We start from the raw sequence: 13123 nt of genomic DNA on the forward strand, positions 1-13123 counted from the left end.
ATTCTTAGATATAAAAAACAATAAGAGAATAATTCAAATTAAATTTATTTATTTTATTTTTTTATTTATTACTTATTAAATAATTTAATGTTTATTTAATTTTGGTCAAATTAGATAATTGATTAGTTATAATTAATATTGTTAACCCTAATGGTATAATTGAAACATATTGAAACTCTAAAGGTAAAATTAAAACTAAATGTTAAGGATAAAATTAAAATAAAAATGCATTTGCTATCTTGTAAATTTTTTTTAATAAAAATCTCATTTATACATCTTTAAAATACATCATTTTAATACAATGATATTTTTATTAAAAATAAAAATTATGATAAATATCTCATATATTTGTTAGTAAATTATATACAAATATTTTTTGAAGCATATCATTTTTATTATATGAAAATAACTTAAATACCTTTAAATGTAATTATGATAATTTATTAAGTATTATATTTTTTTTACTAATTTATATTTAAGAATTTACCTCTAACTTTTAATTATAGTAAAAATGTAAGATATGATGCCAAGAAAAAAGCTAAAGCGACATAAATTTTTTTACTAATAAAAAAATGTTTTTTTATTTTTTAGACACGTATCTATTTTTTTAAGTTTTACATATTAATTTATATAAATTAATGATAATTAAATGTACAAAAAAATACTAATTAATAAAGAAATAAAATTTAAGATAAATATGTCCTGAACAAATTGAAATAAAATAAAGACTTTTAATTATGATTATTAATTATAATCACATATATTTACTTCAAGATTTATACTTCAAAAATTTAGTATATTAATATTTTATATTTTTATTTCTCAATTTTAGACTATCACAAATATTAGTTACTCTTCAATAATGACAATGCTTTTAAAAAAATAAACATAATTAAATGATCTTAAAATTATATAATAATTTTTAAAATAACAAAAAAATATATAATTACCTAAAATATAATATTTGTGTAGTAACTGAAATTTAATTGCCAATATAAAAGTAACATATGATATCATTTCGTAATCAAATAAGTATTTAATCAAAGAATTTAATATTTATATAATAATACGACAAAATAAATTAAAGTTTGAGTTTAACCGTAGCAAGCGCTCAAGTTTAAATTTTCATAAATTAATTTATTTTTGTTAAAGTGAATTGCGCAATAAATTAAAAAAATTCATAAAAAAAATACAAAGTAAATATAATATCTACATCTTTTACACTACCACGATAAGATGATTATCATAAGTCTTTTTAGCATAAATTAAATAGAACAACATATAATAATAAAGAAACAATGAAATCCAAAAAAGTTATAGAACACCGACCTATCATGCACTATGACTGTTAGTATTGAGAAAGCTTTAACCACTTATTCTTTTATTAGCTAGCTATCTTTTTATCTACTCTACACTTTATCTACGAATATATTAAGGACTAAACATATGCTTCAACCTTTCAAAATTCTATATATTCTTGCCAAACACAATATTATTATGCCTTTTTTTTCTTTATAGAAACCATTGAATGGAAGAACCGTTGGTAAAAAGATGAAGTTCTCTTATAATATGTATGACTTTTTATGATAATAAAATAAAAATAAAAAGTATGAAATAATATTGTGTATATTTAAGTTACTTTTAATCTTTTTTAATAACCAGATTTATCATAACGTAACTGATGAACAATGACAGTTAATACGGATTGGATATGTTTTGAGTATGCTACAAATTTTATGATTTTATACGAAACAATATTAGTTTTAATTTATATATTTATTATTAGGTATTAAAAATAAAAAGTATTTGTATTGTTAGCCTTTTTCAAACCTTTCTCAACTTTGACCGTGATTAGGTTTAAAAGATCACCTATCTCATTGGAAATAAATGTAATCCAATCAATTTTTACTTGATAGTGCTATACATTCGCATAATCATAGGAGAATTAACTTTAGTGAGATTACAATATAGTATTTAGTTACCACATGAGTACTTTTATATATAGAATTATCAATCAATTATGTATGGTTTCTGATGAAAATAATATATTAAACATGGATATTGTTTGTTAGGTAAAAGATAACAGATTAACAAAGAAAATTAATTACAATGGGTATATTCATTTCAAAAAACTATTTTTCTATATAATATTATAAAAAAATATCATGGTCACCCTAAATTATCACAGGTTCAACTTCCATCGACAGCGATAGAATGCCTAAATTGAGACATTTTTAGACTATAATATTTGTCAAACAAATAATTAATGAAACACTCATCCATACCTTCTCATTTTGAGTACATTTATACATAAAATAAAAGTTGAAATAGTAAAAGTGATAAAAATGATGATTTTTATAATTTTGTGTGGCTATCTATATATAGAAGACCAAAAGATCATGATTGTCTAACAAAATTAGTTTTATTTATTGCATTCAATTTGAATAAGTAAAAAATCATCTTATTTTAATTTAGTCCTTAATTCACATGATTTAAATTTAGCTCAATAAATATAATTTGATTTAATTTAATTATTAGTAAAAAATATCTTGAGAACCTATTTTATTCATAGATTTATTATTTTAAGAATTAATTAATTAATACAGATAATTAGTATAATTAATTTAATCTAATAAATTAAAAAATACTAACAGAACATTAAAAGAAATAAATTAAAAAATACTACCAAATCAAATTGATATAAATTATAATAAGTTATGTGATATTTAAATATATATTCAAATCAATTAGTTGATATATTTAATTTATCATAATAAATTATATTTAATGAGTTAAAAGAAACAAATCGCTAAATACTCTCATAAGCATGTTACATCAACTCCATCATTAAGTGCAGAAACTTGATCTTTATATAATAGAATAAATAATAAATAGAATATATGAGAATATGATATATGACATATTTTAATTATGAAATTGTTATTATATAATAAATTTTTTCTGAATCCTTATTGCTTGTTCGTTGCTAATTTTTACGTAATTACTTAATAATTTCCGCCTATAAAACTATCAACTACCTAATATTATGATTTAATTAATAAGAATGATGACATTAATATTTTTTCATAAGTCTTGTTATTATTTATAATTAGAAAATAGCCATAAATAAATTTATTTCCAGAATGTTAATTTTGTTGCCAAATTCTATATTACCTTTAAAATTTTAGCGTAATTGAGTCTAATTTTTACATTTTGAAATGAATTTACTTGACAAAATTAATATGTAAATCACATTATTATTACAAAATTACTTTTTAACATAATTAGTGGTGCTTATTTGAACCATTAAATTTAGCTTCTAATGATATTAAAGTCAACTGATTTTATTATCTTGTGCCTTCAAAGAATTTACACGACTGACATAAAAATATAACAATTGAAAAAAAATTCATTACAATGGGTATATTCATTTTAACAAATATTCTTCTATCTAATACTATAAAAAAATACATCGGCCACTTTGAAAAATTGAGATATATTCACCAAACAAACAATCAATAAAACACTCATCCGTACTTTCTCATTTTGGGTACATTTATACATAAAAAAAATTATACATAAAGAAAAAAAGAAGAAAAAAAGAAGAGTTGAAATAGCAAGGGCGATAAAAATCATGATTGTTATAATTTTGTGTGGCCATCTATATATAGTAGATCAGACAATTATGATTATCTAACAAAATTAATTTATATTTATTACACTCAACTTGACTAAGTAAGAAATTATCTTTTTTTTAATTTAGTTCTTAATTCATATGATTTGAATTTAGCTCAATATATATGATTTAATTTTATTTGATTTAATTATTAGTTGAAAATATCTCAATTGCCTATTTTATTCATAAATTTATTATTTTAATGACTAATAAATTAATCAAATTAATTAATTAGTACACATAATAAATTTGGTTTAATAAATTAAAAGAAATAAATTAAAAAACACTTACAAAATATTAAAATAAATGAATTAAGAAATACTACCAAATCAAATTGATATAAATTATAATAAATTATATGATATTTAAATATCTAATCAAATCAATTAGTTGATATAATTAGTTTAGCGTAATAACTTGTATTTATTGAGTTAAAAGAAATAAATCGAGAAACATTCTCAGAAGCATGCCACGTCAACTCCATCATTAAGTGCAAAAACCCAATTTTTATATAATAGAATAGATTTGTGAAGTATAATTGTAGTAAGTGTTGGTTTGATATCAACAATATGTAGAAATTTATAAAACCCGGTCAAACCGTAATTAATTAAATAATAAATTAAATAGGAGCGAATATGGTTAGAAAATCTAGCAATCGGAATTTGATAATTTAAACATGATATTTGGACTCAGTAGATTTTTCTGAGTCAGAAAACATAGTTTTCTGCATAAGAACGCGCACTGGAATATTGACCGACAGTACCAACTGAGATTTATCTGGTACTGCAGTTGGAAAAATTAATTATAAGTGAATAAGGCTAAGAAATTAGGATTTATAATTAGGACAAGTGGAAATATTTAAAATGCGATTTAAAGCTCTAATCTTGAAGGTTTTGGCCCAAAATTGGGCCAACGGACAAAAATAAGTGAAGCGGGCCCAAGTGGGCCTAAGACCCAACATATATAAACATTAGTTATGAGCATTTCAGCTTATTTACCCTAAAGAAAGAGGGTAGGGGCGCTGCATTGAGAGAAGAGAGAAGAAAGGAGAAAACATAATCCTAGCTCCAACTTCAAATCACCATAACTTGAGCTACGGAACTCTGATTGACGAGCCGTTTACGGCCACGCATCACTCTTCTCATCCTCTACATTTCTATCTAAGTTTTGTGGTGAGTATTCTATTCATCTCTATCCAGTTTTCAAAATTCTCCACTGTTATACGTTTTTTGGTAGTTAGTGTTGAAATCTCGTGATTTTGGTTGTGTAGGGATACTCTAACATGGATTCTATGTGGATTCTATCCCTATTTCATATGAGCTGAGGTAAGAAGTACTCAAAACCTTGTAATTTATCATTTTCATGAACCCTAGGTTAATGTATATATGTGAAATTGGTTATGTTAGTGTATTAGGTGATTTTGGTGCACAATTGGAAGATTGATATTGCTTGAGGAGCTTTGGTGAGGCTTGGAGCTAAGGGTTGGTGGAGACTTCTAAGAAAGAGCCCAATTATTTTGGCTACAAGAGGTACAATTTAAGTTTCATTTAAGTACCGTGTGGAGTGATGAGAATTCCTAGGCTAGATGCCCCTAGGATTAAGTTTGGATTGTGTGAATGGTTGGTGTTAATATGCATAGTTGATATATAATGTAAATTAATGATTGGGTTGAGAATTGTGTGAATTGTATGTATGGTGTGTTGAGAATTTGATAAAGTGAATAATGAATATTGGTTTGTGGACTATGCATTTAAATTGTGAATTTGGGCCGGAGGCCGTGAATTTTGGGCCGGAGGCCGGAATAGGTAAGGAAAGTAAGTTGATATGTGTATTGTGTGATGATATAAGATATTGGATGGATTTAGATATTGAATATGTGAATACTTGGTTTGGTTATTGAATAATAAGGTTTGAGAAATTGAGGTGTGGAATTTGATAGTTTTTTTGTGAAATTGTGTAGATGAGGTAGATTTGGTTTGGTTGAGTGTAATTATGTGAATGTGGTTGGGTTGTGTTCATTTGGATGAGTGGAAATGAATTTGGCTTGTGAACATTAGAAAATTGGTGATTTCTAATTTTGGGATAAAAACTGATTTTTGACCAACTTTGGCGGTCCGTAACTCGGTCCACGAAGTTCTGAATTCTTCAAAAATAGATTTTTATGAAAGCTTATTCAAAGATCTTTCCAACGGTTCAAAAATGGTTGAAAAAGGAATTTCTTTTGAAGAAGTTATGTATGGTGGAAGTTTGAGGTTTAAAAACGAAATTCTGCAGCTTTTTAACTTAGTAAAATTTTTTGCAGAACGCACACCCAGGCGTATGCGTGGCCGATGCGCACGCGTCGTTTTCAAATTTTCACTACCCACACGTGCGCCTGGCCGACGCGTACGCGTTGATGGGCTAAATTAGTTGCCCAGCCAAATTTTCCGAGAGTTGTGCTTGAGTTGTGCTGGTTTTGTGCTTGGGGCACAAAACGCACCCACGCGTACGCGTGGCTGACGCGCAGGCGTCACTTGGCTTTTTTTCCCATCCACACGTGCGCATGGGGGACGCGTGCGCGTCACTGTAACTTTTCTGCTTTCCACGCGTGCGCGTGGGCGACGCGCACGCGTGACTCTATTTTCACCCCAAAGCTGATTTTGAGTTTTTAAAGCCAAATTTCAGACTTCTAAGTCTCTATTCTCACCCTTCATGTCCTAAATACTTATAGTATGTCTAGCGATGGGAAGAGGCTATGAGATATGGTAACTTGTGGATGAAGTAAGGGAAGAATTAATGATGAATTATGATTAATGATGACTGTATGAGTTACTGAGGGTGATGATGGAAGTGCGGTGTATGCCGTGAGCCAAAGGGCTGTATTTGATAATGATTATTGGCTGGTTATAGGTTATGCTATGAGCCGGATGGCTATGATAAATATTGATTTATGGCTGGAAATGAAAATATGTCTTTGAATGATTGTTTTATTTTGAGCTCTCTTTCTCGAAAGTGCGACCCCAGAGAGATGAATGAAGGTGAGGATCCCCTTCGTTGTTCTTCCTGGTATTGTAAAATTGCCCCCAGTGAGATGGTGGGAGGTTAGGATCCCCTCCTTGGTTCTTCCTAGGCATATGAGAACGTACCTCCTGGGTAGATGCAAGGGTTGCGGTTGCGCCCCACTTGCTACAGGTTGGTTAGTATAGAGGCTCCCCGGGTGGGCGCAAGGGTTGTGGTTCGTCTCACTTGCTCCGAGTCATTGTTTGAGAATTGGTAATAATGGAGTATGATTATGAATGAATGTGTAGTTGTGATACCTAGGTAGTAGCAAGGGTTGTGGTTTGTTCCGCTTGCTCCAGGTTAATGATTGAGATTTGATAACAATGATGATTGATTGAGGAAGCTTTAACATGTGGCGAGTATGCCGGAGATGCATATATGATTAATGAACGAATGTGGCAAATGAATAATGTTGGAAAATGTTGAATGTGAGCATGCTTGTGTTTTCTCTCTGGTTGTAAGGGCGACAGGCGCATATACCCTCTAATGGCGACAGGGCGCATATACCCTCTAATGGCGATAGGGTGCAGATACCCTCTAATGGTGACAGGGCACGTATTCTCTCTAATAATATTAATGTGCAACAGAGAGACTGTGCCCGGGTTAGCTACCAGATACGTCGGGTTGGCTTGATAACCGACAGATGATATCATCAGCCATAGGACAGGCATACATCATTTGCATATGTTTGAATTGTTTGGGTTTGCCTACTTGTTTTGGATTGCTATATCATATATGCTAAGTTACCTGATTATGTGCTACTTGTTCTACTTGTACTTTAATTGTGTATTACTTGCCTGTATTGCTTGTGTTTGTACAACTGAGAGGTCCCTCATGCTGGTGTCGGTGGACGCTGAGGGCTGTTCTTGATGAGATAAATTGATGATGTGATTGGATAATGATGATGATTATTGAATGATGTAATTTGAGGATGACCCTCCAATGCTTCCATTTTTCCTTGCTTCCGCTGTAATGGCCTTAGAAGCAAGTAATAGAGCTAAGGAAGAGATTAGCCGGTATGAGCTCACAACTTCAACTAACTCAAAGACGACTACTGATGAATTCCTCAAGTGTAGTAAGATCATCCCTTAGACTGGTAATGGATTCCAAGGTCTTTCTTACGTCTACTAAAAGGAATCAATGTCGGCTTCTGCCGGCTACCTGCGCTCTTTGAGTTCTATTGATTGCTGCCGTAAGCCCGCATTCTACATAGCTAGCTTCTTCCTTAACTCCGGACGGGGGGATTCTATCAACAAAATAGGAAAGAAGAAGCTTTGCATGGCGTGTAACACAATATCATGAGAAGTATATTTCTTCCCTAAGTTGTTCCTGGGTAGAAGCAGTTATGTGATTTCACTTGCTCTAGGTGAGGATAAGAGGTAACGCTATAGAATTGCTGAGACAAAATAACTGATAGTTTGGCTTATGTTTCTGATTCTGATTCGTTGGAGAGTTTGAGAGAGTTGAGAAGCATGAGGAAGAGGAATTAGACTTAGCATTCCCTCATGACAGTTGCCTATTTATGGATTAGCGAGAACATAGGGTGAATGTTTGGTGAAAGGAAGTTTAGGATGCTTAGCGAGTTTTCATTATAATGCATTGTATTTATTTGACACTTTTACCGTACTGAAAACCCATGGGTCGGGAGTTCTCATTCCGTATATATCTCTTGTTTTTCAAATACAGGCCTAGGTGCTCAGATATGAGCTGTGGTTCATCTGAGGGATGGTGAAGATCCTTACATTCTCTACTTTATATTTCGCTTAGAATCTCTCCATCTTTATTTTGAAAAGCGTATAATATGTATTGAACTCTTTTGAACTCACCTATAGAGGCTCTTATGTTTCTTTTGGGAGAGATTGGGAGATACTATTGTCAACTACTGTTATACTGTACCCTAGCCGACCTAAACTTCGCGGATCGCGACTATTGGCTATTTACTTATATTATATATCTATATACTATCCCTCTATTACTCTCCTTCATACCTTTATCTGTATGTCGCCTTCGACTTCATGCTTTATCTTTTAGTTGTCGATACGTGAGTGATATGACTTCACGATTTTATTTTTACTCCTTTCAGGCTTCTCGACTAATACTCCTTTCGATTATACTTATATTTATGTAACAAAAATCCACCTTGAGAGTCGTACCACCTTATTATCATTGACTTATGACTCGAGTAAAAGGATTTGAATATTAGGGTGTTACAAAATTAACGTTGTTGTTGTTGTCCATACAAATACCCAATTAAATATAATAGATAATTGTATGAGATTTAACTCTATTATAAAAATACAGATAATTTTTTCAATAGAACTACATCAATTGAACTGTATATACATTTAAGCTTAATATTTAAAGATGTCTGTACGCTTTGTATTTTTATTTAAACTCAACTAGTTTTGATGAATGGATTTTATATTAACAAAGATGTGATCTAGTCTTGTATTATATTTTAAGAAATATATTAATTCACAAAGAGGATATTGAATTAGGGAGTAATAAACTATGTACTCTAATTTAATATTTATATTTGATTAAAGAGCAGTAAATTATTTTTTTTTCAATTGAATATCTAACTAATTGAATATAACCTATCTTACTCTCTTTATTTAGTTTGGTGATGATTTAAGATGTTTAAGGAGTAGGGGAAATTAATTTTAAGAGGTTAATTATAGTCACTTGAATTTGAATGAAATTCTTATATATATATATATATATATATATTTAAAGTTGGTATGGTTAAAAATTTTAGTATCAACCATAAGTACTAGAATAAAAAATATATATAACCAAAAATATTCCAAATATAACTATAATGTAGTACTAGGTCTGAGTGTTTTTTTAATTTTGCCACATTAATATTTGTAAAGAATAAAATAGTGTTTTGAGATTTAGATTTTTATCTTAGTACAAGTTTAACTTTTGTATATTTTTTTTTTTGAAAAGAATCATGTGAAGCAAAGTATTAACTTTATAGAAACATATTTCAAATTATTAACAACTTATTAAAAGTAATTTAAACTTTAACATTGATCATAACAAAATTTGACCTATATAATATTAGTAAGGTATATGACTAAAAAGATGTTTAGAACTAAATTTTATATATCTTCTCATTTATTTTTCTAGTCTATTTGTTAAAAAATTTGTCACTAGTAGAAAGGATACGGGAACAATAGAAAATAAACCATGAGATTACATTGTTGTAATTCGTCAATTTTATAAGTTATTTTATTTTAATACTAATATAGGGTAAGGAAAAATATGGAAAATATGTCACATTTCTGAAGAGAATGAATGTTATACAGAGGAAAAAAATGAAAACGGCTATGATAAAACTACTGATGGTAAGGAGGCAGCTATTTTGAGTGCAAATGATTTTTTGAATCAGCAATGTGTAAGTTATGAAGAAGCGTACCAATGTTATGTAAGGTATGCCAAGTGTGTGGGGTTTGGAGTTCGAAAGGGGGATGCGGCTGCTGATAGTATTGGCAATTATGTTCGACGTAAATTCTTGTGCAATAGAGCAGGTGTGAGAGAGAAGAAATGCTACGCAACTACTAGTAAGATAAGAAAGCAGAAGCCTGAGACCAGAACAAATTGTAATGCAATGTTGTCAATTTATCTTGACAAGAGTTGTTCAATGTGGAAAGTTAGAAAGATTGTGGAGGATCATAACCACCCTTTGATATTGCTTAAATTAGTTCACCAAATTTCAAATTATCGTACAATGATAGATGCAGACAAAGCACAAGTGGATAGCATGCATAGACATGGCCTCCCACCTTCGAAGATCATGGGTCTTATTGCTGGACAAGCCGGTGGTTATGAATTTGCAAAAGATTTGGATAACTATATTGAAAGAAATCTACGTTCAAAGATCATTGAAGGAGATGTAAATGCAACTCTTAATTATTTGCATGGAAAAGCAGAGGATGAACCTATAATGATTGTGAGACATAGTTTAACAGATGACGATAAATTGGAGCATTTATTCTGGGCGGATGATTTAAGTCAATTTGACTATCAATATTTTGGTGATGTTCTAGCATTTGATTCTACCTAAAAAAATAAGTATAATAGGCCGCTAGCTATCTTTTTAGGCACAAACCATCATCGCCAAACTTGTATTTTTGGCTTCGGTTTGCTAGCAGATGAACAAACAAAATCATACAAGTGGTTACTAGATAACTTTTCAGAGGTGATGATGAATAAGCATCTGAGTCTTGTCATAACGGATGGTGATAATGCCATGAAGAGTGCAATTGAAGAAGTTTTTCCAAATGCTACCCATAGATTGTGTGCTTGGCATTTGTATAAAAATGTAGTATCTCATATCAAGGACCCAGAATTTCGTGAGGAATTCAAAAAATGCTTGTATGCCAAATTTGAATGTGATGAATTTGAAGAGTATTGGCATGACATGGTTGAAAGGTTTAATCTTATGGGAAACGACTGGGTAGAGAAACAATATAGAAGGAAAGAACAATGGGCTACTGCTTATTTGAGTAGCAAATTTTGCGTTGGATTTAGAACTACATCCAGATGTGAAGGCATAAATTCTTTCATTAAAAGCTTTGTTGACTCAAGGGATAGTATACTTGCATTGGTGCAAAACCTAGAACGTGCTTTAAGGGACTACAGAAAGAATGAGATTGTTGCTGAATTCAAAATAATAAATGGAGAATATGTGCCCACAACAGGTTTATATTCTCTTGAGCGTTGTGCTGCGTCAGTGTATACTAGGGAGATATTTTGGAAAATATTAGAAGAGATTAAAAGTGTGGCAGCTTTGGATATTGTGTGGTTTGGTAGTCGTTCAACAACTTCAGAGTACAAGATCATCAAGTATGGAAGACCTGATCATGAGTAAATTGTTTTATATGATCAAGATACTCAGAAAATGATGTGTCAATGTCAAAGATGGGATAGTTATGGCATTCCATGTTCTCATATGTTTTGTTTGCTGAAACGGGAACAGATCAAGGAATTGCCAGAAACTCTTGTATTGAAAAGATGGACTAAAGACGTTAAAAAAATTGACGATGATCAAGGTAACATAAATGGAAAACAGGATGAAGAAAGGAGCATTCTGATGTGGATAGGTGCATTATCAGTTGCTAGTTCTCGTATGATATACTTAGGAGGCAAAAAATTGTCTCATTTTTGCTACACAATGAATGAAATTTGTAGAGTGACGAAAGACTTGGAAGTAAAATTGGAGCAGACTATTTCACCGGAAAAAGGCAACAAAGTTGGTGATCTTTCTGATGCAAAATCCAAAGGTGCACCAAAAGTCTCCGAAAAGATGAAAATAAAAGACGACAATTACAATCAAACTGGTCACACAAAAAGGAAATGCATAGAGAGAACTGCTGAAAAAGATGTTCAACATAATGATAGAATGGTCAGCGAAGATGAATTTGAAGATGGTGTTCAATCTGTTAGTATTCCAAATTATCAAGTAACACGAGAATTTATTATTACTTACTAGACTAAACAACTAATGTCATGATATTTTGAGTTAATATGTACATTTTAACTTTGTTTTTTTATATGAAATTTATACTTTTGTTAATTTTGAACAAACTTTTTGTAATTTTATATGAACATACTCCAATAGCTTTTTCTGTGGAGGCGAATGTTAAAAATATACACTTTTGGAGTGAGAAAAAGAATCCACAATTGTCTCAAGAAGATATAAGTCTATAATTCTAGTATGCACATTATTCAATTTAGTATATTTCAAATTCAATCATTTTGGAATGATACTATTATGGACTGTGTCTTTGTAAAGGTTCAAGTTGTACATTTTTTGGAGGAGATAACAACCATACTTCTGCTGGCTATGAAACTTCCTTATATGGTCTCATTCCCAGTCATAGATGGTTGCTATAAGTAATTAAGATTTGTTGTCATTTATCTATCTTATGTTTAGTTTTCAAATAATATTTTCCCATAAATTTATATCTTTTGGGATTTAATAGCATATGAATGATTTGGTTTTTTATTTTGACAGGGCATACAGAATACACCACAGTCAAATAAGGAGTGATTTTTGAGATTAATATCATGTAATAGACAGTTTTGTACCATAAAAAAGTATTTTTGGGACTAAAGACATCGAAATTAAAGAAATACAAATATGTTTTGTGAATATTAGCTGAAGAGACTTTTTATTTAAAGACATTGATAAAAGAAAATAATGCAAACTATATCTGTAACTAACTGTTCGTGAATATTATTAAATTAATCCGATTTATTATTATTATTATTATTATTATTATTATTATTATTATTATTATTATTATTATTTGGCCAATAAATCTATGCTTTTATTCTTCATAATTTTTTATTAAGCATATTATATACATAATAAAACACATATTATTATTAAACAAA

General features: G+C 29.9%; 2 protein-coding genes across 2 annotated transcripts; both read left to right on the forward strand.

Annotated features, from left to right (window-relative positions):
- Window positions 1-7687: 7687 nt before the first annotated feature.
- Window positions 7688-10787, forward strand: LOC107611226 (protein FAR1-RELATED SEQUENCE 5-like). Its single transcript, XM_016313182.1, has 2 exons — window positions 7688-7790; window positions 10030-10787. The coding sequence occupies exons 1-2, from the start codon at window positions 7688-7690 to the stop codon at window positions 10785-10787; spliced, it is 861 nt and encodes a 286-aa protein (XP_016168668.1).
- Window positions 10788-10928: 141 nt separating this feature from the next.
- On the forward strand, window positions 10929-11594 carry LOC107611234 (protein FAR1-RELATED SEQUENCE 5-like). The gene has a single exon (XM_016313189.1). It carries the CDS (start codon window positions 10929-10931, stop codon window positions 11592-11594), a length of 666 nt encoding a protein of 221 aa, XP_016168675.1.
- Window positions 11595-13123: the final 1529 nt, after the last annotated feature.

Source organism: Arachis ipaensis, chromosome B1, assembly GCF_059453495.1.
Source record: "Arachis ipaensis isolate K30076 ecotype BB chromosome B1, ASM5945349v1, whole genome shotgun sequence".
In the NCBI taxonomy this organism is placed as follows: domain Eukaryota; kingdom Viridiplantae; phylum Streptophyta; class Magnoliopsida; order Fabales; family Fabaceae; genus Arachis; species Arachis ipaensis.